Here is a 27033-nt window from a genome sequence, read left to right as displayed (position 1 = left end):
TAACATGTGGGACTGATGGGTCACAGGAGATTCAACGCTAATCAATTTCATGTTCGCCGGCGTTGAACATTGAAAATCATATCATACAGTGGACATATTTGTATTTTGTGCCTAGAGAAAGCGTTATTTTCCCCTCACTGTGTCTGTGTAACACTAACAGTGTAGAAATAGGAAGCAGGCGTTCAAATTTCGAACATCCTGCCTCCCCAACGCCAACGGCGTCGGCAACGAGCGAGAAAGTTGTTTCTCCGTCTACATTACAAGAAATTGAGCTATGATCAACTGCAACTACTAGATTAAGTTTTCATATGTCAGCAAAGCTGGTGCTCAAGGGCCGAGCTCAACATTAATTGATTGGTGGAGAATAGCCATCGAAAACGAACCTTTCCACACCAGATTCAAAATGTCAACAGGCGCTGGAAAAGGAAAAACTGGGCCAGGGTGAGTACACCAACTACAGAGCTCCGGTGTCCGAGAGTAATTTAATCATGGTAATGCAAGAACTGGTCGATCTAGAGCTCTACTAGAACCAGAACTGACGCTACAGTTGCATATACCTGAATATATTACTTATTATTAGTGGTCTAATTTTTATATCTTAGAACTTTTACCATACCAGGAGTATTTAGGCCTTGATTCTAAGACTAGAATCTAGGTCTATATAAATTATTAAACGTTAACAGGCCTAAGCCCTAACTTGTTAACAGTTAGGTCCTAACAAACCTAACAAAATTACTTGGTCTAATTTCTGACAATGACATGTCATGATGAGAAGCGCATGTTAATTTACATGCGTAACTCAGCGTAACTTGCATGTTTCTGTGATATTAATGTGACTACAAAAGACATGGAGAGGGAACATGCAAGTTATGCTGAGTCAAGGGGAAGGTGCATTCCAATGTCTTTTGTTAAACATTTCAGTACCGTACTTTAGCAATGATTGACAGATGAGGTCATCTGAGGAATATTGGTTTGGAAGGATATTTTGTGGGCATTCCCAAGTAATCTGAAGAAAAATAGACGGAAAAAATCATTAAAAATATATGGAATGTATCTAGATATTCGTTTCACCGCAAAAGTGATGTTGAGGGTATCATAAATCAACACAAATCAACATGCATTTGGATTTCAGGGCCCCTAATAACCGTTAGGCAGCAGTCCATTAAAAGAGTGACACAGTTTTGTGTGATATGAATTTTTCTTTAATCACCAGCATGCTCAAGATTCCTGGCGGAGGAGGGTCTAATGCAGCAAATCGCAGCAAAATCAGTGGGTCCACCAGTCAGAATCGCATTGGCAAGGAACGCAATGTGACTCTAGGTGTTGGGTCACGCACAACCCTCAGCTCAAGCAGAAAGAGCCAAGTGGGCATTGACAGCAAGACTGAGCACCACAGGCTTGGTGGAAAGATCCTGAACATACAGGTTTGTGTCATATTTGAAGCTCAAAATATGGAATGAAAAACCTTATTAAGTGACTTCATACAAAGATAGTGAAATACTGGCATCCATTGTAACCTCAAGTTTAAGTACCTAAGCTCAGACAACCCACCCCCCCCCCTCTTTTTCTTTTTTTTTTTTTTAACCATCATTGCATCATCCTTGGCCTTGGAACCATCTTTCAGATCAAGAAAACAGATGCAGAGCTGTACTGTGAGGTTGTATGCATGAACCCTGTATGCAATTGTGTCTTTGTGAAATGACAAGAAAATGTAGTTTTAAAAGTAGGCCTATTGTGGAAAAGGCATACATACTCATATCAATCATGCAGTTCATATCTTGCAGTGTATACCGGTATTCTCAAGGAATGTTAAAAGGAGATTAATCAGTTTGACAGTTATAGCAAAGATTAAGAAGTGAGCCACACAGTCCTAAGATATTGCGAGAAAGTCTTTACAATGCAAATGAAATGACGAGACTGGCAAAGAAGTCTTGTACATTATATCACTGTTGAACCAGTCAGACAGTTTGATATCAGATAACACTTAAATGCTGTTCTTTATCCTAATCGATACTTGCAAAAAAAAAGTTTTGATGGAAGTCAGGAAAGTTTGCCAAAAGTAGATACCATGCCAGCAAAAAACAAATCATTATAGTGTATGTATTTTGCATTTGGAGAGGTCTGTTCAAATGCCTGCTTTTTCTTGCATTTGATTGTCAAGTTCTTACTGGATTTATATTCTTCTTCTATGTACTCTAGTAATCAATGTTATATGATGTAATTTTAGAATTGTATGCTTCTTTTTTCTTTTAGACATTATCCCAAACTGAGTCAGTACCTTTCACTCATCACATGACTTTACCAAACCTAAAGAATCCCTCCCTCCTCCCCCCCCCCCATGACTGTTTCCGTCTTTGATCAGGTGGTCGATGATGATGGATCAGATGTCACTCCACAGCCACTCCTTGTTGTTGACCCCAACTCAGTCAAGCAACAGCAGAGCAAGCTGTTCAACGCTGGAGAGTCCACCCAGGGAACGGTAAATGATCTGTGTGCAATTTGATTTACAGCCTAGGACAGCTGCCTCAGAATCAACACTTGTCGTCCACAGGGCCCTGTCATTAACCCTAATCCCACCGGGTTTTTTGTGCCTCCGCCACGAAGTGTCGCCGGAGGCATTATGTTTTCGGGTTGTCCGTCCGTCCATCCTTCCGTCCGTCCGTCCGTAATCAATTTTGTGGAGGGCGTATCTAAAAAACTGTTAGAGGTATCCTAATGAAACTTGGCATGTATATGTATGAGTGAGCGAAGTTGTGCCTATCAACTTTTGGGTGCACATGCTCAAGGTCAAAGGTCAAAGGTCAAGGTCAAATGCTCAGAATTATACTATTTCCCCTATATCTCTGCAATGCCTGGAGGTATTTTCTTGAAACTTGGTGTATACATGAACTACCAAATAAAGATTCCCCAGAGAGAGTTTTGTGTCATGAGGTCAAAGGTCAAGGGTCAAAGGTCAAGTGAAAATGTTAAAATTTCACTTTTTTGTCCATATCTCACAGATATTTCAAGGTATCTTCATGGAACTTAGTATATATGCATGTACAGCTTTACTGACGGGCAGTGATCAACTAATAGGGGTCATGGGTCAAAAGTCTGGGGTCAAAGGTCGACGTCCACTCATCTAAATGCCATTATTTCCCTCTTACATGTATCTATGCAATGCCAGCAGGATTTTTTTTCTTGAAACTTAGTGTGTGCATTTATTACCCAATACAGATTCTCTGGGAAGTTTCTTGTCAAAAGTCAAGGGCCAAAAGGTCAAAGGTCAAGTGAAAGTGTTAGATTTCACTTCTTCTTTAAACTTACAAAAGGGTCAAAAGTTGGGTACAAATCCCCCCCTTCAGATCTCGCTCGTGGATCGTGCGATCTTGCGAAAATTTGCAGCAAGGTAGAGGCCAATATAATCTACAAGACTGTATAGTTAGATTTTTCAGATTTTGATTACTCCGCATGTATTTTATATTACTGGTAATTAATTTATGCTAATTTATGCAAAAATAATTTTTTGCCTATCAATCAAAAAATTAAGCTCCAAGACTTCTAATTTTTGGTGAATATATTCCTTTCAATATCCTCAACAGTAATATTGAAGCAAAAATTCAGATTCATAATTATTTCTTATGTATTTTAGTGTTTATTGAATTTCTTATGTATTTCCTTGTTTTTTACTTTTTGTTTTTCTTGTTTTTTTCATCAAAATTAGTCACAGAAACTTCTTAAAGCATAATCAGGCTAAAATAAATCATTATCATCCATTAAAAGTAAAAATATTTATTATTATGTGAATTAATTGCAAAAACACAATTTACATTGGATTTGTACACAAAATCATGTTTTTGAGCAATTTTTGGGTCGACAAATTTTTTTCAAAGGGGCGTGGCTTCAAAACGGTATGCCTGGGAGCAACAAATTTGGTCTCAAAAGTGGCATGATACTTGAAAGAAAAAAGTCATGAAATGTCACGGCGAGAGCATCACGCGTTGCGGAATAATCACGCGAAATGCCGGTGGGAATAGGGTTAATGTAACCCCACATGACCTTTCTGGATTACACATCTTACCAAGAGGTGTAAATGGCCACCATGAGTTCATCTCAAATATCCACACCAAGATTTCATAGCATTATCCAATATACTGAGCACTGTGTTCTCTTTGACTCTTAGTTAGCCCCTTCACTTTCCATCAGTGAGAATCCTTTCATATGATAAGAGCTTGTATTGCAGGTAGCATATTATCCATTTCTTATGATACTTTTTTTAATTGTGGATAATAGTCTTGCGCTACCATTTTGAAGCCTACCTTTTTTACACTCACAACTGTTTCTCGATAAAGTGCTAGGTTTGTATAGGGATAGCACTTCAGCATACATTGTTGATTGATTCTCTGAAGATTTGGCTAGTAGATAACAAGCTAGCTGTAAGATTGCACTCTTTTCATTGTAGACACACAGCAGATATCAGTTTCCCTTCATGTACAGTACAAGTGCTACATACCAGCGATCTACCAGTAGACCTGTAGGGCTAGTGTAGTTTTGGTTTAGATGGAAATTCAGATCTCGACTTTTTTTGCGAGATAGTCAGAAACCACTTACAAGATATTAAAGAGAATATAATTCCAAGAGGAATTCGAAATGTATTTGATAAGAACTGTTTTTGAAATGGCTGAGATATCCAAACCAGAGTAAAAACAAAGTGCTCCTAATGAAAGGTTGGACCCCCCTTTTATTAGAACCGCCTTGAATATAAGTGGTTTTCAATAATCTCGCAAAAAGTTAAAAGCCAAACCCCATCTCAGCCAAAACTATACCATCTCTTTAATTGCCTTTTGTGCTGAAAAGTTTATACTGCTGTCATCATCATGAGAACATATATATGCCTTATGATATCTCTCAAACTTGGAATGATATTTGCTAGTTTGCCAATGCTGCCTCATGATTATAGTATTGTAAGGTAATTAGGACATTTCCCTATCAATCTTTCAGCCCACTGATCTCATGTCACAAGCATCAATTTATCAAACTGGGACAACGAGCTTTGCTGGACCTTTTACAAGGTAAACAAACCTCCACACTATTGATTCTTCTTCTTTTTTTTAACCTTCTTAAAATCATGCATTTGATCTGTAACAACTTTACGAGCATGACCTTTTAAAGGTCCTGCTAGATTTGCAGCATGGCGCTTTGACCAGGGGACATGAACCCTGCCTGTATATCTTCTAGTTTTCCTCCGTGATTTTCTGATTTTTGGGGTTGATCAATCACTCAGCGAGGCAGAGCAAATGATCGGAATGGATTTGAATATATTTAGCCGAATATTCGAAAGTTGTAGTTGATCTTACACTGATTGGCCATACAATGCAGCTAGAGCTTTCAGGTACTCCCTGAGTCTGCAGTCTGAAAAATTTCTTGAAGTTACGCTCAGAGAATGTAAAGACCTCCCTGATTTGGGAAATATTTTTGCCAATTTGAGATGTACATGTATGACCACACAAGTACCTTTCAGATTGCTCTTTTGAACCTTAAAGGGAAGGTAAACCCAAAGAACAATGTGGATTGAGTGAAAGAAGCAACATTAGTAAAACACATCAGTAAAAGTTTGAGGAAAATCGGATAATCGATGCAAAAGTTATGAATTTTTAAAGTTTTGGTGTTGGAACCGCTGGATGAGGAGACTACTAGAGGATATGACGTATGAGTGGACAACAATACAAAGAAAATATAAAGGAAATTCAACAAAAATTAACTTTTCTAGAATTATGAAAAAACAATGGACCAACCGCTTTCAGAAAGCAGGGGGAATAATTGCTACCCTTAACATATATCAATATCAAGTTGATGGAATTTGTAATTTTCATGAAAATTTGATTTTTGCAGAATTTTCTTTAGATTTTCTTGGTATTGTTGTCCACTCATACGTCATAACCTCTAGTAGTCTCCTCATCCAGCGATTCTAACATCAAAACTTTAAAAATTCATAACTTTTGCATCGATTGTCCGATTTTCTTCAAACTTTCACTGATGTGTTCTACTAATGCTGCTGCTTTCACTCAATCCACATTGTTCTTGGGGTTTATCTTCCCTTTAATGATTTTGATGGGGAAATATTGGCAGTTCTACAATATTGTAAACTGCCACTTTCCATTAGTTGATAGATTTAAGAAATTGATTTGAGCACTTTTATGTTGCCTTGTGTTTGCATTTTAATTGCATACCTATAAGTTGAAATTAAACAAAAACTTGTGCCTAGTTGTTTGTCAAGTTATAGTTGAAAATAATATGGCTCTCTCTGCGAATTTACCGTTGGGAGGAAAAAATGAATTAAAGTTTAGGACATACTATCCGTCAACCACGATGCAGTGTTAGGATATTCCTCTTGTTGGTTTGTATTCAGAGATCGCAAAAACACTCACCTGGGCACCATCGTGGTGTGACTAGTGCTCGTTTTGCTCATTTGTCGATGGATTACGTGACACAGTTTTGTTTTGTTCCATTCAGATCTGTATTCGGTGCTAGCTTGTCACGTGCATCCAGTCAGTCCAACACCGAATCCTTCACTGACGAGATCGCTGAGCCCACCACTATGAAAGACATCTTGAGTGGGCTTGAAGGTGAGTGACACATTACCAGAAGTCAGTAACAATGATGGATCCTTTGTCATGTGCTATTCTGAGTACTTGGGTGAACAAATGCTGGATTGTGCTCCACAGATGTGCGTCCATAATTCCCAGTCTCTATGAAAATGAAAGGGTCAAATCAAAGCTGTCAGTTTTCAACATGACTTCATGTCTTGTTCATGCCTTGATGTAGCTTATGTTTTCGACTTGCTGTGTCTGAGAGCAACAAGACCAAGAAGTGTGACTTTCCAGGAGTAACCCATCTGAATTTTCCTGAGATTTTTCTTGCTCCATCATCCAGTTATGATCTATTCCTAATAACAGGGATGGCTGGATTTACCTCACTGTAGCAGCAACTGCTCCTCTCACACCATCTCGCCACCTAGCCTGAATTGGGGCATCCTCCTTCCTCAAGTAAACCTTCCAAAGCTTCTCCTCCACCTGTCTCTTCCATGTCTTCTTTGGTCAATGTTTCCTATCTGTAACATCTAAGAACAGCTTACATTATTTTCTCACTTTGCTTATCCTAATCTTCCTTGGTGAAGACATCCAGACCAGGCGGGAGGAGACAAAAGAGGATCTCACAGAGGAGGACCTGGAGAAAGTGGTCTCCATCTGTCTGACCGAGACCCCGACCATCTGGCTCCTGGACCTGCCCGGGGTCAGCGTCTCAGCGGATGTTGACGAGGCAGCAGACGTCAAGACCAGGAATGAGAAATACAAAGAGGTAGCCACACCCTAGATAGTTCATGGTGTAATGTAGTGTGTAATGTAAAACAGTCCTGAAATGTCTTTCTAGATTGTGAGCTAATTCGGTGGATTCCATATACAGTGCGCCACCTATCGGTTGTAGCGGACAGGCCGAAATCCGCAATGCCTTATGGGAAAAAGTCGACATCAAAATTACTCGCATTATATGCACATGCAGCAGCGCAGCTCAGCTCATCTCAGCCGGCCGCGTCGGGTGGGCGGGCACCCGGGCGTGCTGGCCCGGCCGGATATCAATTGCGAGATCGAGAGATAGATCGATACGGTATGGTATTAGCAGCAAACTGGCTTTTCTGTGTTGCATGTTCGACGCGACGTATGTACACTCCAAAATGCAGGCTTGGCTTTTGACTTATTTCTTTGGCAAAAGACACCAAAGCTGGTTGGAAAAAAAGGCATCTCACATGCCAAATTGTTACTTACCTGCTGTTCTAAACCTGACTGCACGGGAGATATGCCACGATCATTCAGGTATTTCTTCAGTTCATCGACTCGCATTCGCCATTTTCGCCTCAGACCTTGGGCCATTTTTTAAAGTCCGCTGTGCTTTGTGGCGACCGTAACGCGTACCTCTAGTTACCGCGTATACCGATCGCCAGGCGCTAGGCCAGTACAGTTATGTTATTGTACTGTAAACAGTGCATTGCGCATGCAGCTTCTCTCTGCTGCGCTGCAGCGTAGCTCTAGCTGCATAGCGCGATGTCGACCCCAAAGTTGAAAATTGGCCTGTCCGCTACAACCGATAGGTGGTGCACCTTATTTGGAATCCACCGAATTGCATGACAATGATTGTTAGCTCCTATTTGTTGCTCAGATACTTGTGTGTATGTTGGTGTGTACATGATACCATTTGATAGAATGTAGATTACACTCCAAATGTAAGTACTGTACGAGCTGAAATTTTCGCGTACAGATATTTTCGCGAATTGCTACTTGGAGAACATTTTCGCGTGTTGTTAATTTCGCGGTTGCGACGGTCTAACTGCACGTAAGTATTTGCGCGTTGTTATTTTCGCGTTTCAAAGGCGATTCGCGAAATTCGCAAAAATAAAACCACCGCGAAAATTTCAGCTCGTACAGTAACCCTCAGAGCTAGATACTGTCTGCCTTATTCATCTATTGGTATACCAGAGATGCCAATTGCTACTTGTTTGTGCAGTATTTTGTACTGCATTTGCAAAGATACTACAGGTTTTAATAGAAAATACTATGTTCCCAAATTCTGTTACGGTACCCACATGTCTATTGCAAGAATCCTGTAAAAGTACCGTTTTTCCACCAAAAATATGCCTTTTCATCGTTCAGAATACTTCACTGCTGTTTATGAGGTTAGCATCCTCTGTATACAATTAAGTGTGATCCTTGGCCTCAACAAGTGATAGGAATTTCAATTTCAGTTTCATCTTTATCGTCCTATCTGGGAATTCTTTTTGCGTATACATGTAAATACATAAAAACATTAAACAGGAACATAATCACAAACTGCAGGACTTTCATCTGAAATACAATTTGACATAAAACATACGACGTACGTGTTCAGAATCCCAAGATTCACCAAAAACTTAAAACATATAATACCCTTCTCTTAGCATAATTGAACATCCCCACAACCTGTCACATTTAATCAAACAGAACAAATTTCAAACACTTTACGAGAAAAAAAGGAGCATGGATAAAAACAGGATACACAAAGCTGCCACCACTACAAGATTCATGTCTTACACATGTATGACATTTGACAGAAAAGATATCTTGAAGTATTGTTTAATACATACAGATTTATTTGCTTTAAACTTCTGTAATGTGCATCGTTGATAAAAATGTCATTGAAATATGACTGGCAGGAGAGCTATAACAATTGTGGTGATGTCATAACATATCAATGAGCTATCCTTCCTCCAACAGCTGTGCAAGAGTCGTGATGGTAATGATAGATATGCTGAACGAGGCATGCAGACCTTCAACGATCTTCCCAAGAACAAGGAAATCCAGACCTCAAGGGTCAATTATGTGGTGAGTGTCCATAAAGCTAACACACGTCCTCTGTGCTAAGCTTTCCAGGGGCTGTGCTGGCTGTTGACAAATACTTGATGAATGTTAACAGTAAGAGAAGTGCAGAGTAGAGCAAAAAATGATGATCACCAAAGTCTTTTCACAAAATGATTGTCAGTAGAGAATGATATTCCGGTAGTAGGTAAGATGATGTCAAACAAATAAACAAACAAAGGAAGGTTGATACATTTGTCAGGCTATGTTTATTCATGATTTTTTTTTTTTTTCAGATATATTCCTTTGATAAAGCCACCTGACTGGGAGTCACTGAAGACACACTGACCCATTTCCGTTGTGCAGTTGCATGTAAAGTTCAGATTGCAGACGAGACAATAAAGTGTTCATTTTATCTGTAATAAGTCACTCTCTTCAAATACGTACTGAAGTTTTGGCTTCTTAATGAAGCGTGGAGACATTTATGTCGGCTCTAACAGTAACATGTTGCCATTGTCCATTTAACTGACATGTGAATAGTTTTCATTGACCGTACTTTCATGGCTCGCATCTCACATTATATTCGTAATCTACTGAAGATGGGGACATACTGTACACTTATTATACCTTTCTAAATATCCAAAGGAAGAATGCTGTGGCCAGACTGAAGAGAATAAGCTTATCATTCTGCAATTCCTGCTGATCTGACACTGCCATGTTATGTTTTGAAGAGCTTTGATATAGTAAAGTGGCTGGCAAACTTCAACAGAGTCAATCTCTGGCTGAATTATATGTAGATGGCTTATCTGATTCATTTGACCATCGACTCTTGTTGTTGAATTTCTTATTGGAGCAAAGGAAAGTCAATAGATTTATTTTGCTGTTGTTTGTTTGGTTTTTTTTTTCACAGGACAAAGACAGTACAGTCACAAATTGGGAGATGTACGACACATATCAAGATCTTGAAAACAAGGAAAAAGGTAGGTTTGAGAGGAAAACCTCTGGATGTAGTATGTTTTAGCCTCTCTAATATTTATACCCCCGCCAAACGAAGTTTGAAGGGGGTATATAGGAATCAGCGGACGGTCGGGCGGTCGGGCGGTCGGTCGGGCGGTCCGTCCGTTGCAAATCTTGCGTCGCGAACTACTTCCTCAGTTTTCAACCGATTCCCATAAAACTTGGCACAGATGTGTGCCTTGGGTTGTAGATGTGCAAGACGTATTTTTTGACAGTACCCAAAAGTACGTTGCCATGGTAACGGCATATTATGGGCAAAAATGGGTACAAATCTTGCGTCGCGAACTCCTCCCACAGTTTTTGATCAATTTTTATGAAATTAGGTACAGATGTTCATCTGAATATGTTAATGTGCAAGACACATATTTCCGCAGTGGCAAAAAGTGCGTTGCCATGGTAGCGGCATGTTATTGGTAAAATATAGGGCAAAATGCTTCATGGCAAAACTGCTTCATCAGTGTTCTTCCAATTCTCATGGAATTCATATTGAATGTTTGTCTTAGGATATAGGTCAGCATGACACATTTCTTGACAGTGACAAAAAGTATGTTGCCATGGTAACAGCTCACATATTATGAGCCAAAATGATGGAAAATTTTGTGTTGCAAACTACTTCCTCAGTTTTTGCCCAATTTCCATGAAACTTGGTACAGATGTGTGCCTTTGGTTGTAGATGTGCAAGACGCATTTTTCGACAGTACCCGAAAGTACGTTGCCATGGTAACGGCATATTAATGGCAGAAGATCAAGGAAAGATCTTGCGGATTTAACTACTTCCTCAGTTTTTTGACCAAAGCTTATGAAATGTTGTTTTGACCGCAGCTTATGAAATGTTGTTTGGCGGGGGTATAACCAGTCGCTGTAGCGACATTTCTAGTTTGTTCTGGTTAGGAAGTGGATCTTATAAAAGATCACAAAACTGTACAATCTGAAAAAAAAAGAAGTCATATCTCATTGTATGATAATTAAATAAAAAAGTTGATCATTGAGAAATATATGAGTGGCCATGGGATTTCCCATTTTCACTTTTGCATAGGTACATGTAACATTCCATTGAATGACTTTATATGTTTCTACATGTATTTTATTGAGACACTCTTGTTTTGTTTAGGTGATATCAAAAGTTGTACTGTGTGTAACTAGACACTACATTCCATGATATCTCTCTAGAGACTCAACATCAGTTAAGTGGTTCTTAAGCAGATGAAGTGAATGTATCAATGTGCTCCACAGCTCTTCACTGCATCTCCAAAGCCAACTTCATGAAATTTGTGTACAAGAAAGTGATGACAGCATCAAAAAAAAATAAAAGATAAAAAATAATAATAATGATAATGATAATATTATATGAAATAAATAAATGAATAAATAAAGCGGTTGGGATGGAGTTCAATACATATCGTGATAGTCTTGTTCCAAAGTCTTGTATTCTTTGAGGCCAATGTGAAATGTTGTGATGTTTTATAATTATTGCTTGTGAAGATGAGGAGTTGAAGGAGGACGAGGACCGGAAGAAGGCTTCGGTAGAGAAGCCCAAGGCATCCAAGCCAGGAGTCAGCACTGTTCCAGAGGAGGGTGCTACGCAGACGAACAAATCAAAGGAAGGAGGTACATAGTTTCTCCTAACTCTCCCTCTCATTCATCCTTTGTAATCATTTTGATCCTTCAAATGGGAGTTAGATTCCCAACTGCAGTCTCTTGGTAATTTATAATGCTCCTGAAAGTGTTTATGCACATATTGTACAGGCCAGCCTAATTTATCTGGCCACATTGGGACCCATAGCCATGCGAAAGAGTGATATTGCTGGATTACTGAAATCAGATTTTATCCCCTTAGTTAGCATCTTTATACATGACAACATGTTGCACAGGACTCAATAATGCCAATTATGCCAGTGTGTTTATTGTATTGTGTTGTGCTGTATTGTATGTATTACATTGTTCTAGAATATGGCCCCAAAGACCATGAAAAATGTCTGTGCAACAGGCGAACTCACCGTCTGTTAAGCTCATAGTTCGGAAAATTGGCACTTGAGAGGTGTCCTAATGGTGCCTTTAGATATTGCACACATCAAGTTATATCTTCTTCTCTGTTTTCTATTCAGATGTGAAAGCCAGCACAGTGAATGCATCGATGGCTGAATCAGAACTAGGAGAGCTGACAGAAGAAAGCAAAGATGCCACCGAATCTAGAGGGCTGTCTTTTGAGGAGATCATAAATGTAAGTTGCTGCATTGCAAACAAAAGAACCACTTCCCTGTATCCATGCAAGAAGACAATAACAAACCACCTAACAATGACCAGGGTTCAGCATAGATAATTTTCAGATTAATCGGGCAACCCCTTGATAGAAAAGAAAGGAACAACAAAACCTTTGTAGAATATTGGACTGTAAATAAAACCAAAGAGAAACAAAAAAGTAGGAAGCCTTCTTTTCATTGCCTGCAGTGTGTTCAGCAGTTTTGGTTTTGGTTTAGCTCGTCCATGCAATACAGACAAATTACAAGGAGTGATTGCTTCCCTGCTTTCATCACCAAAAATATTTATGGTCTTTTGATTTAAACTTTTGGTTGAATGTTGTTACTTTGTTGTTGACCTAATATTGATAGCAGTGTGATAATGTGGATCCAAGGTACATGGAGGAGAAGATATATTGTGTACTTGATATCTGTTTGGATTGCAACATTATCAATCTCTCAGTCATAACTGTACAAGTGATATTTTAGGCTATCTTATTGGAGTGGTGACAGCAAAAAAACGTCTGAAATTGGGATAAGCTTAGCATATATCTCACGTAAAGAGAAATATAAGTTCTTCAGATGATATTTTGAATCAATGCTAATCTTTCTTTTTCATGCGTTTATTCTCTCACCATTTTATCTCTTTTTTTTCCCCCACCATTCAATTGTTTCTCTCTTGAATTTCCATCCTTTGTCTTTACATTTTCCTATCGTGTTCGTGTTCCTCTCCTCTCAAATTTGTCTCCTACTTTGGACATCTCCCATTTCTGTTCTCCCTATACCCACTCTTCACTGTTCGTTTACTTTCTCTCCCTCCTCCCCCATTCCCTCTTCTCTTCCTCCTTCCCATCATCCTTTACCACTTCCTGTCCTCATGCCACCACTGCTCACAGCTGGAGGAGCTAAAGAGGGATCTGTTCATCATGGAGCGAGTCATCACACTCAACACTCTGCAGCACAAGCAGGCGGCGTATCGAGACCTGCCCATCTATCCAGGTGTGTGGCACCTGCTGCGGCAGTCTGTGATTACAGCAGACTGATTGATAGATAGGATGATAGAAGGACGGATAGATAAGTAGATGAAAGACTAATTGATGGATAGCATGATATGCAATAGAAGTAGCTTAGCAGATAAAGGGAAGAATGGATAAATGAATGAACAGACAAACGGACCTGAGCAAACAAACACGGCAAATTGCTAAACAGACTTATAGAATGGATAGCAGATGGATAGATAGATAAATGAACATTATATAAATACCTTGTATTTTCAGGTATGAATATTCAGTTAACCCTTGTATGTAGATAGGTAGTGGAAAATAATTGGATAAATGAAACAATCAAATGATAGATGCCTGGATGGATGGAATCATAAATGAACAAAGTATTTGATTAGGAGCTTGAAAGTGATTGCTGAATGCCAAAATGGATACAGCATTTTAGATAGAAATGATACGTGTAATGATACATATAAATTGTTAGACACTTGGATGAAGCTCTCTGTGATTCTTCTTTGCAGATATTGACAAGGCGGAGCCGGAGGAGACAGAGAGCCAGGTCTCCGCCCCTACCACAGTAGCCACGCCCGCCCAGCCGCCCGCCTCCGCCGCCAACCAGGTCAACCTGACCCAGCTGGGGCCCAACCTGGACCGTCTCTGGGCCTACTCGTGTTCACTGACCAAGGGCAGAAATGTGAGCTGCATGGCGTGGAACAAGAACAACCCAGTGAGTTAATATTCATCTTTTTACTTTTGTCAGTCAACAGGTCGAGCCAATAATAGATAGCCAGAAGGGGGGTAATCCCAGCTTTGTTTAGGACCTGTTCTTTTGCATATCAATCTGCTTATTTTGAGTAATCCCTCCTTTTCTTATCAAGAGTTCTGAAATCAGACATTCGTAATGGCATAGCTAAATAATGTTTTTTCCATATGAATACTCTCAGGGCTTTCCTATTATGGTCTTGATTCCGGAAGTTTGAAAGAGTATTGCTGAATTGGTCTTTTCCCTTATGAAGGAACCTCTTCTTTTGTATGGCCTGAATGTGGCCCAAAATTAGGTTGCTTCCATAGTCTTATGTGATATGTGAGTATCAAAATTCATTAATGTATTCATTTGGTTTCAATAATTAAAATGTTGTTCATAGCCAAACATCCTTTGCATCTGTATGTACATCTGATGTTATATTCTTTTTAATTAATTCTATTTACATCCTTTGCTCTGACAGGATTTGCTAGCATGTGGTTATGGTCAGTTTGGCTTTACGGAACAGAAGGGTGGGTTAGCTTGTTGCTGGTCTCTCAAGAACCCAGAGGTAAGATAGAAAGTGCTTATACACACGGCTCTACACTGTATCCAACATTTCATCCTTTTATTTTCAAGTTAATCATAGAAGTACCGCCACATTGGTCAAATGTAATTTCTCACATGCTTTCCTTAAGGCAAACACTTTAAAAGACATTTAGATTCCAATGAAGATCATTGCAATCATAAAGCAGTGATGAATGAAGTTATTCTTACACATTTAAAGGTCCTGTTTACCTTTGGGAACAGTGATTTAAAACATTTTAAAGATATGACATTTAATGCATATGTGTAGGTCTGTTGTACACAAAACATAATATCATATAAAATTTTCGTGATAAAGCCTAAAATTAAGGAGATTTCTCTATTTTTCTCAATAACCTGTAACTGTAGACAGTTTAGTCTGGAAACATTTTCATTATAACTATTGTTCACATTTTGTATATTTAACAATACTTAACATCGATTTTACCGATTCAAATTTTTACGGTGGTGTTTCTATCCCTAAATGCTGGGTTTCTCTTTCATCTGCAAATGGTAAATTATGCCTTTAAGTGAATCACAATGTTGATAGCAGCGAAGATGTGAACAGAGTGTACCTTAGATGCCTTTAGAAATAGATTCCAAAGACGCACACACACACATGCACATGCACACTAGAAAGAAATCAAGTAATGAATGCATTTGTCACTAGCACTCACACATTTCTACCCAATCTTCCTCATAATGTGACTTTTGTGTTGTAACCTTAAAAGCTTTGCAACCACAAAATGTAACATGCACTCCTCAAAAAAAGTGACCAACCATTTGTCTGTGGACCATATCTCAATTATAACATGTTGCATTTGACAACTCCAGATAAACCAGTTCACAACATGTACACAATGATACAAACTACCTTTCACTTTTTTATCAGTTGGTTAGGCACTTCACTCATTTTTAGAGCAGCATAATGCATGAAGCTTGCCTGGGAAATTAGATAATCTCCATTGACAGTTAGTTTGCTGACATCTGTGCTAATCAGCAAAGAAAAGTACTCAATGTATGTCAATTAGTAGGGGTGGATCCCGGAATTCCGTAAAGGGGGGGACCTTTGCAAAATTAAAGGGGGGCACTCGCCCCCCCCCCCCCCCCCCCGCCATTTTTTTTCTTTTTATTTCTTTTGTTTTAACCAAAAACAAAGAGGGGCACATGCCCGGTGTGCCCTTTACTGGATCCGCCACTGATCAGTAAACAAAGCACAATAAGGGTTGATAGCAACTGGAATACAATCAGCTGAATTCAGAGATTATGATGTCACCCTTGTATCAGGTTGATTAATTTGAAAATATGATAATGATGCATTTATACCGTACCAAAGAAATGTTATGTCATTATGGTCTCTCCCACCTTTTTAGTATCCAGAGAGGGTGTTCAACTGTGAGGCAGGAGTGACAGCTATGGATTTCTCAGCATCCAATCCAAACCTGCTAGCGGTAAGTTCGACAACACATGGCTTGGCCTGTTGGCTAGAAGGAAGCATGGTTGTGATTTGTGGAAGTGTTAACCCGTTCAGGATAAGTCCCGAGTATACTCGAGCAAGTGTCTATGGGAAATGTGTGTTGTAGCAAAATTAGTCTGTCCTCAATGTGTCAAGCAAAATGGCATAGGACACAGAGTGTCAGCATTGTAAAGAAGAATGCTTTGAACAGATATAAACATGTTAAGCAAAGAAACATATTCCTAAACATCTCACAATTGTGGTTACCTTATGTACCTTGATATATTGACACACATTACATATTAAAAGAAACTATCTGGAGATATAAAAAGGAAAGATGGAACCTACCCTGACAGTTATGCATACACATTCAGCACTTCCTCTTCGATTCTGCTCTGTGCACAGTGCAAGTGTTATGTAAAGAATGCAAAGTTCATCATTATACCGTCATTATCTTTTTCATGATGAGTATTTAGGTAGTTTTAGTTTCCCCACTAAAAAAGAAATGCAAACAAAAACACAAACATCTCTACTAATTAAACTTATGATGAAAGAAACAAATTAAAACCCTTAGATAAATGTGTGTATTGTAAAGTATGTATATTTCTTCTCTTATTCAGGTTGGGCTCTACAATGGTACAGTGGCAATATACAATGTGAGAAGTTCAAGTGATGAACCCATCCTGGACAGCTAGTAAGTTACTTGTACATTTTTTATTAACTTAAATGACACTTTGCTGCACTCTTTCTGTTTGCATGAAAACTCAAGTACATATCCATTTTTCTATTTTTGGTCATCCTTTGTATAATGAAACTCCTGGACAAATTTAGAAAGGCATATGTCATAGTTACATCTTTGGGCTTTTGTAAGTCAATTGGCATGATGCAAATAATGACTTTGTGGCCTTTGCAAATAAAGATTTTCATGGATCGCACAAGGGAGGGAGAGGGAGAGCGAGAGTTGGATATATTTGAGTGGAATATTTTTGGTTCTAAAATTGTCATTCATTGTATTGTGGCAGTGATGTTACTTGCAAGCATAAATCTTAATGCCCAGACTCATATAATGTATTGATTCCCTTCTTACCTAATGTATGATATATAGAAGGTGTTGATCATGGAACTCCTGGAGCAGTCATTTTGGAAGTTTGTTATTTACATTATATCTTAGCATGTCTCTCTGAACATAAATATGACAGGAACTGCATTGAGATGCTCTCTCCTTATAGATTTATCACTGAACAATTTGCAGTAATTCTCTGCTTTTCCTTTCTATTCGTATTGGTCTATGAAAAGAAAGAAAATGTAATAAAGATGACTTTTAAAAAAGATCTGATATGGAGAGTAAATTTCAAAAAGTAGAAACAACAGTGCGGTATGTATCAAGATATGAAATTTTGTTGTAACCGTGTTTGTTCCAATGGGAGTACCCTGTATCCAATCTGAGGTCTTGTCACCCCCGATTCTATGTGTCCTCCAGTGAAAGTCACGCCAAACATGCAGCCCCTGTCTGGCAGCTACAATGGGTGGACAAAGAGAGGGGGTCGTCCAGTGATGAGCGCATCGAGGTCCTCGTTTCCATATCGACGGATGGGCGTGTCACCCAGTGGCAAATCAGAAAGGTGGGTTCGGAACCATCATCACGGAGAAACATATTTCTGAGACACAGCCATATTAATATTTGATGTATTGAAAAAAAGGAAAGCCTTTACAAGCTTTAAAGTGACTTGAAACTAGTAACCTCTAAGTGATGGAACAGATTTGCACATATTTACTGTAAAATACAATATTTTCGAGGCATGAAATTTTAGCGAATTGGAGCCGACAGCCTTTTTTCGCAGCATGAAATTTTCACGAGTTGACTCTAACATTCAATGCATATAGTGTAGACAAGAACTTTCGTGTGCATTTTAATTTTGCGAATCTTTGCTCACGAAATTCACAAAATTAAAATGCATGCAAACATTCCTTGTTTTACAGTATTGTGGAGAGCATCAACGTGCAAGCAAAAGGTTGGAAACTGCATCCAGTGATAAAAATTTTGGTTACTTTCACACATACGGCTCTGAATGCTATGCTACTAAATTTGGCAAACTATTGTTTACCTGTCATGCATCATATCACAACTGATAGCACACTATTGCATTTGTGTCTCTCTCAAACAGTGATGTGAGAATACACTTTACAGGCCAGAATATTGTTGCCTGAGATAAAGATTGGAGACCATATATCAGAACCATAATTTCCCTGTTGTTGTCCCCGCCGAACGAGTTCGAGCAGGGGACTATGAAACGGGCTCCGTACGTGTGTGTGTCCGTGTGTCCGTCCGTCCGTCCGTCCGTGTGTCCATGTGTGCGTCCGTGTGTGCGTCCATGTGTGATCAAAATCTTCAATTTGCTACTTCTCTGTCATTTATGAGCCAATTTTGATTCTGTTTGCTTTATATGATAGCACTACATGGGAGCTTTGAAATTTCTACACAGAATTTCAGTCGTGACCTTTGACCTTGACCTTTGACCTATATTGTACATTTTGCTACAAAATGCTACTCCTTCGCCATTTCTAACCCGATTTCGATTCCGTTTGCTTTATGTGATGGCACTAGGTGAGGGCTTCAAAACTTGTACACAGAATTTTGACCTTTGACTTCTTTGACCTTTGACCTTGATTTTTGACCTGTATTGTACATTTGGCTACAAAATGCTACTCCTTCGCCATTTCTAACCCAATTTCGATTCCGTCTGCTTTATGTGATGGCACTAGGTGAGGGCTTCAAAACTTCTACACAGAATTTTGACCTTTGACTTCTTTGACCTTTGACCTTGATTTTTTGACCTATATTGTACATTTTGCTACAAAATGCTACTCCTTCGCCATTTCTAACCCGGTTTCGATTCCGTTTGCTTTATGTGATGGCACTAGGTGAGGGCTTCAACACTTCTACACAGAATTTTGACCTTTGACTTCTTTGACCTTTGACCTTGATTTTTTGACCTGTATTGTACATTTTGTTACAAAGTGCTACTTCCGGCGGGGACATATATTACGCACCGCGTAATTTCTACTTTTCCTTGTTTTTTTACACAGATTTTACTTCAGATTGAAAAAGCCACTCACTGCTTCATGTTTTCAGGTGCAAGAACAAGTTTGGGAATGCATTTTAATGTTGAGCTTTGTCCCACTGCTGTTAAAAATATCAGAGTTATACTTACTGTTGACACATCATCTGTGTGTATCCCAGGGCTTTGAGAGTGCAGAGCTGATGAAGCTGAAGAAAGTTGCCAAGGCAACCAAGAAGGCAGCCACACCGAGCACACCGAGTAAGGACACGAAGGAGAAAGGAGAAGCATTCATCTCACGGCAGGCGGCCGGACTCTCCTTCGACTTCTACCCCAAGGACTCCAACATGTAAGCATGATCTTTTGGAGCTTTGAGGACTCGTAGGACTAGAGCATGAAAAAGTGTTGTGTTTTTTTTTTGCCTGTCCATTGGGTTTTTTGCCTAGAATTTAATGAATGAAAGGAAATCAGGATTTGGCGTGTTTGTTCGTCTGTATTTATAGCTGTATATTTGTCTGTCTTTCCTTTAGTTAGTTCATTAGTTTGAGATGCTTGTTTTTTGTTTGTCTTCTTGAGAAGAAAACCATCATTCAGATCAGGGTCATGGAAAGGCAGTGGAATGAGGGGGAAATATGGCTTTGGTCTTTTTTGTTTAATTTTCTGGTGTGCTTTCAGCAGTTAAAGGTTTTCGAAATACATACTGTAGTCATCTTAGATATATGCTACTTTGTTGCAAGTGTAGACAGATGAGAGCTTTTGTTCACCCCTCTGCTTTACTAATTGTGTCTTCATCTAATAGAGGGTAGGTTCAGACGAGAAACCATATTAGCGCCATCTGTAGTTCTTTTTGCAGCAGTCCGGCATAGAGTCTGTCCATCTGAAAATCCCTCTCTGAAGGCATACACAAAGGGCACTGTACACACACCTACTGATTATCTCCCTCACTCACTCTTCCTCCACGTACCAGATATCTCGCTGGGACTGAAGACGGCCTCATCCACAAGTGCTCTTGCTCCTACAATGAACAGTATCTTGACACATACCAGGGCCACACGGTGAGAAATCAGCTGTCCTTCCTCTGTATTTCACTTGCATGAGGTTTGTTCTTCGGTATGCTCGTTTAATTCTGCTACACCTGCCACATCAAAATCAGAGGCCAAAAATAACATCAACATTTAGCTTGAATCGTTATTTTGGTGACAATAAAGATCTACAGGTATGGACTTTGCATATTTATGCACAGTATGTGTTTCTCCATATACCCTGCAATTGAGCCAATGATGATTGTATTGTCTACAGAATTGTTGAAGCAATTAACTGAAATCTCTTTGATACAAATATGTGGTTCAGCTAAATGGGCTACTGTAAAAGTGGAAATTTTCGCGGTGTTCAAATTTTCGCGCATTTCGCGCAACCAGAAACTAGCGCGAAAATAAAAGCTCGCGAATATTTTTGCTTGCCATAGGTGCCTGTGCGTGATGTCTTGGTTCCGCGGAATTAAAAACACGCGAAACTCTTCCGACCCGGCCAAGCGCGAAAAATTAGTCACGCGAAAATATCCACTTTTACAGTACCTTCTATGTGCCAGTTTTCCTGATAATATATACCTTTATGTGTCTATATTACTATTGCTTTTATGGGAGGGGGAAAAAAACTAAATTCACAAAAAATGTCCTCAGTATCTTAGCCAACACAGAAGCAGTGTTGTTCAACTACATGGCACATTTACTTGTAAAAGTAGTAACTGATGATATGTTATATTCGAGAGAGCACTGCACAGAGAGGATTTGAACCATGACAGAAAGCAGCATGAATGTATTTCTACTTGGCCATGGTTTGTGCACAAGGCAGTATGGTTGTATTTCTGGTTGGCCATAGTTTGCATACATGATTCCTGGTTGACCATATCTTGTGTCAAGCGTTAGAAGGGGGATTTAAAGGAAGCACAAGCAACATGGACCTATTCAGCTGACCAGTAGATTATATTATTAATCACGTTATGTTTGATTGGGTCAACAGGGTCCGATATACAAGATCCGATGGTCTCCGTTCCTCAACGACATCTTCCTGAGTTGCAGCGCAGACTGGAGCCTGAGACTCTGGATGCAGGACAGGCTCCAACCTGTCCTCAACTTCTTTTCATCAACGGTAGGAGGATTTCGGTCTTGGGAAGGAGTGTAGAAAGGAGATAGATAGATAGATAGATAAATAGATAGATAGAAAGATAGATAGATAGATAGATAGATAGATAGATAGATAGATAGATAGATAGATAGATAGATAAATAGATAAGTAGATAGATAGATAGATAGATAGATAGATAGATAGAAAGATGAAAGAGAGATAGATGATCGATATGTTAATAGATATATATATATATATAAAGAGATAGATAGATGGATATAGACAGACAGACAGATAGATAGATAGACAGACAGACAGACAGATAGATAGATAGATAGATAGATAGATGAATAGATAGATAAATGTTAGATAGATGATAGATAGATAGATAGATAGATAGATAGATAGACAGAAAGATTGATTGATAGATAGATAGATAGATAGATAAATAGATAGATAGATAGATGAATAGATGGATAGAAAAATAGATGAGATAAATTGAAGGGTAAATAAATGGATAGATAGATACAATTAGATGGATTGATAGAAAAATAGGAAGATAGATAACGAGAAGTTGAACATCAAGTCAAGAAAGAGGGGAAGAATATCAAGAAACATGTTGCAGGCTTTGAATACTGAAAACTGTAGGCAAGTTCTCTTATGTGGGTCCAGCATGTTACAAATCAAATGTGATTGTAATTCATTTACGATAAACACATGTCTCTCTGTCTAGGATTTGTCAATGCATTTGGTAATTACATATCAATTCCTTTTGCACATCTGTTCACCCATGTTGTTTGATTTTCCCTCTGGTATAAATATGACAAAGGACTAAAGCTTTGTTGCATTTTTTTTTCTCCCGTGCACTTACGCTTGGATATTCCAGAATATAACTTAGTCTGCTTTGAACTATACGAGTCGATCAAGAGATCATGATTAATAACAGCAATCAGAGAAAAGTGTAAGTTAATTGTTGTGAAGCTGGTACCACATGTAGTTTGCTCACACTGAAACGTGATCACTCCTCCACAGAAAGCTGTCATGGACGTGTGCTGGTCTCCTTCATCACCGACTGTGTTTGGCTGCGTCAATGAGGGCGCTGTTGAGATCTGGGATCTGAGTGTGAACACGTAAGGCGATATGACCGAAATGCACTTATAGTGTCCCCAAGAGATACGAGTATAGTCTTGATTATTCATTATTACTAGTTTATTTCGGTGGCTCCATGCAAGTCTTAACACTTATGTTGTAATAATTGCATTTCATACCTTGTTTTCTATTTAACTTCTTCTTGATTATTCTTCATGGACATGAATTAAATAACCTATGACTTGAACTGAATTTAATTGAATCAAGGTTAGTGCACTGATGCCCCCAAGGGTTTCATGAAGACAATGAGAAAAAAGCAATGTAAAGACACTGTGAAGAATGTATTCCACGAAATGACTGTACACATTTTTGGAATATGGCGTATGCAGGTCATCTGTGTAAGTACTGTATACATTGATCGAGTATTCCATCATAGTACTTTAAAATGGAAAGTCCTGTGTGCATTTTAATTTCATGAGAGCCAAGATTCGCAAAATTAAAATGTGCGCGAAAGTTCTTGTCAAAACTAAATGCTCTGAATGCCAGTGACAATTTGCTGTTGACTCCAGTTTGTGGAAATTTCAAGGTAATTGCATTTTGGGAGTATTTCTAGTAAATGTAGATTTAATGTAGAAGATAAGAATTTGAAGAGAATGAAATTGAATTTTCTTTCTTTGCAGACTGGATCCCATTATAGTTAATGTTCCAGCACCAGGTGTCAAGCTTTCGTGTCTTGTGTTTGCCAGCAACTCTGACGTAAGTATCCAGAACAATGGTTGTCATGCATCCGTATGATGTGAATTAGAAGCCTATGACTGCATTACTGTTGTTCTAAATTGGTATAATGTGCCATGTTTTGGCATCTTTTTCCATTCCAATGTACATTCCTTTCCATCGTTATTCCCAATGTTCTGTGTGTTCTTTATCTTTCTTTACATGTTGTGCATATGAGCGAATCTGAGGCAGAAAGGGGGTCGGAAAAAAATGGAAATTCAAGCATACGACAAACTTCAGCTCAAACATCCTTTGCCTTTTATCAAGAGAAATGGGAGTAATGTACTCCCATTTCTCTTGATAAAGTGCAAAGGATGTTTGAGCTGAAGTTTGACTTATGCTATGTTGGAACCGAATGCACTGCATCATCAAACAAATTTTGGTAAACTTTGGAAGGAATTTGAAGATGAAATAGGCTGTGATTTTGGATTTTAGTGAAAGTTCCTGTCACATCAGAAAATGCCTGAAGTATCCAACTCAAAGGAAGTTAATGGGTATAGTAACAGAAATAGAGTACCACTGGTGCATGTATAGTTGTTGTTTTCACAATTAATAGAAAGTGAGTGCCTTCTCTGAGCTTTGCCAGTGATGTCACACATTCTGTTCTTTCCACCTTTACTTTTTCTTGGAGGAAACATCTCGATCATGTCGCATGATGTCCTGTTATTTACATTCCAGTGCATCCTTGTTGGTGACAGTGAAGGACAGGTGTCAGTGTTCCAGCTACGGTGCATGCCCCCTGTGGAAGAAGACCAAGTAAGGCTAATTCGATATGTTTTTATTATTGTATATGTGCATATTTGGCAGACAAGGTGGCTGATGCCAGTATCAAAATATTGCCTCCCGTAAATAGATATGCTGTATATCATCTCCTAGATTTAAAAAAAAAAAGAAGAATCATAAACTATTTTCCTGAAAAGAGGTGAGACTTAAAGCCCAAACAAAGTTCTGGTACGCCTGCAAAAGTTGTCAAATTTCGCTCCCAAATGTGAAAGTATGCTTAGGAAATGTGCAGGATAACGATGTTATGACGAGATATTTGATGGGTAACGACGAAAATGCGAAATATTTACCAAAAAGGTTCAGTCTCAGTACTTACCCGAATGGGGTCAGGCTAAACTCGGACTCGGGGATAACTCAGCTTCGCTTTGCTTGACGGCGGGATGAGTTGTAATGGTTGTCCCTGTGATTGTACAGTGTTGTCCTATGGGAGCGGCCTTTATAAACTAGCGCTTCGTGTTCTGGCTACTCGCAGTAATGGTCCGAGTTGTTACAACGGGCGCATCAAAAACCTCTTTTGTGCGCATGCAAAATTAGTGTGCGCCGATCAAGCACCTCTAAAACAATCAAAGGCGCTTGATAAACAACAACAAAAACTCCAAAGACCGCGCGTCTCAGCAACTGAGGACAGCGCGCTGTCATTTTTGTTTTGTTTGTACAGGATTACGTTAGCACGCACTTTCCTGTCCATTCAGTTAGGCCTCATTTGGTATTATGCAGTGGCCAGTAGAATGTGGCGATCACGAACTGCGTGTGAATTGTCTTAAGTAGGGTCGAATTTTTCCCGAGACCGAGTTAGTCTGGAGCCTTCTGGAATAAAAGTTGGTTTTCCTACTATTATTATTTTTCTAAAAATACTCCAAACCGACTCATCATTCCGGCAAACCGCGTCAGCCAGGTAAGTTTCTTAGTGGACTCTTTCGATATATTGCAAGAAAAAATGAAATGGTACTAGACGGGTTCTCAAGCACTTCCCGAAACTTAGTTTTCACTTTAATTCTCATGCTGTCACTGCTGTTCTCGATCCCATATTCAACCTCTTATATAATTGTCCCACAAGTCCAAATTTGCAGAATATATGGCAATAGGAATTCCCCATTTTTTTTATACTCTCCCTCTCAAGAAAGCTGAAATTGAACAATATAGATGCCACAATGGCTTCCTTTTTGATTGGAGGAGCAAAGTAGGGTGTCAGTCATAATGTTCTTGTTTCACTAGGCCATATTTTTAGTCATTTGTATTATTTTTGTCATTCACATGTGGTACTGTTCATGTCTTTGAAATGACCAGTAACTTCCAATTCTTTTACAGAAATTCAGTGGATAAGTTTCATTATCTTAGATGATGACAAGCTTTCGTGTTAATAAATTGTACTGGAAAGTTTCAGAAGGTACTTTAGTGGGAAAGCAATGTCTTCAAAGCCAATTATCTTTGATATTGGTTTTTTAGGTTTTTTTTCTTTTTTTTAATGTGTTTTATTGGAATAAAAAACAAATCAATACATACATGAACATGTAAATAAGAACAATCATCGGGAAACAGAGAAAAAAGAAGAAGAAAAAAGCAACAAAAAAAAGCAGCACTACTCAAGCAATAGCAAATAGTTCTAGATGTGCTGTAAAAGCAGTCACTTTGTCTCATACAAGATATCTATGTATAACAAATATGATACGATATACACTCTTTAAAAAATTAAAAGTAGATAACACAAAAATAACATACTTATCTTTGATATTGTTTGACTAGTGTAATGTTTCTTCTTTCTCATTTGGCATTGCAGACGGAGAAATTGAAGCAACTGCTGGAGCAGACGCTGGCAGGGCAGCTTAGGACGTAGGTGGAACCGTGCAGCCACAAAGAGGGGGGGGGGGGGGGGGGTCAGGAGAGGAGATTTTAATGGTTATATATCTTCTCAGCCACTGGAGCATTTCTCGAGTCACATTAGAGAATGCCACCTCCGTCAGGCCGCCTCATGTTGGTGGTTGTAGAGACGTCTTTCATCAAAGAGGACCAAAACGATACACTTTCACTCTGCATCCTGTAAATGTGAAGACCTTTGCCTTGTCATTACAAGTGTGACTGTTGTGGTTCCTGTTCATTTGCCTCTTCCTGGAACAATTTTACTTTTGTCGTACATAAACAGGATCTATTACACAAACCACTTTTTGTCAGTGCCTCCATGTATTTTCGATTATGCTAATATGTTTGGAGAGAAGCAAACATTATTTCAAAATGATGATGAATTAATCCGCCATTTCTATACTAGGAACCTGGGAACATGTTTTTCGTTTTTGTTTTTGTTTTTTCTCTCTCTTTTTTTTGGGGGGGGGGGGGTGGAAGGTGGTGAGGATGCAGTACTTCAAACACAATTTGATGGGGAAAATCTTGTGGTAGAACCCTTGGAAAGTCATGGATTTTCTTCTTTCTTTTTTTTTTTTTGTTCTTCTTTTTCTTCTTTTTCCATATTGTTCCCCATTGTTCAAATTATTGATTTGCACTTGTGTGGTTCTTTTGGCCCCTTTATATTTCTCTACAATGTCAGCTTACAGAGGAATAACAAAACCAAACAAAAGAGAAAGGCTATTGTTGAATATATGAAAAAAAAATGTGTTTTGCCACTACCAAAAAATGAGGATGTGTGAACAAAATGAAATCACAGCTGCTGTGAAATTGTAGAAAGGAGGCGCATTAAGACACCATACACACATTAATTTGCCCCAGCATTCAATATCAAGGCAGCTTGCATGGTGTGTGTGGCGATCCAATCCGGTGTTGATATTGTGATATGTTGTGCCAGATATATA

At 38.9% G+C, this 27033-nt stretch overlaps 1 protein-coding gene across 1 annotated transcript; it reads left to right on the top strand.

Annotated features, from left to right (window-relative positions):
* The first annotated feature begins 313 nt into the window (after window positions 1–313).
* LOC139717407 (dynein axonemal intermediate chain 4-like) lies at window positions 314–26066 on the top strand. Its single transcript, XM_071628903.1, has 23 exons — window positions 314–441; window positions 1214–1424; window positions 2363–2479; window positions 4981–5051; window positions 6493–6605; window positions 7157–7338; window positions 9285–9392; window positions 10276–10345; window positions 11865–11990; window positions 12488–12603; window positions 13516–13618; window positions 14142–14347; window positions 14847–14933; window positions 16321–16398; window positions 17024–17097; window positions 17884–18025; window positions 19645–19811; window positions 20430–20517; window positions 21482–21610; window positions 22619–22716; window positions 23356–23431; window positions 24128–24205; window positions 26010–26066. The coding sequence occupies exons 1-23, from the start codon at window positions 404–406 to the stop codon at window positions 26064–26066; spliced, it is 2535 nt and encodes an 844-aa protein (XP_071485004.1). The 5' UTR covers window positions 314–403.
* The last annotated feature ends 967 nt before the right edge of the window (window positions 26067–27033 follow it).

This window comes from Diadema antillarum, unplaced genomic scaffold, assembly GCF_040938485.1.
Source record: "Diadema antillarum isolate AM-2024a unplaced genomic scaffold, OU_Dant_1.0 scf00000075, whole genome shotgun sequence".
Classification (NCBI taxonomy): domain Eukaryota; kingdom Metazoa; phylum Echinodermata; class Echinoidea; order Diadematoida; family Diadematidae; genus Diadema; species Diadema antillarum.
The sequence above is the reverse complement of the archived record's forward strand: the minus strand, read 5'-3'. Positions and strand labels throughout refer to the sequence as shown.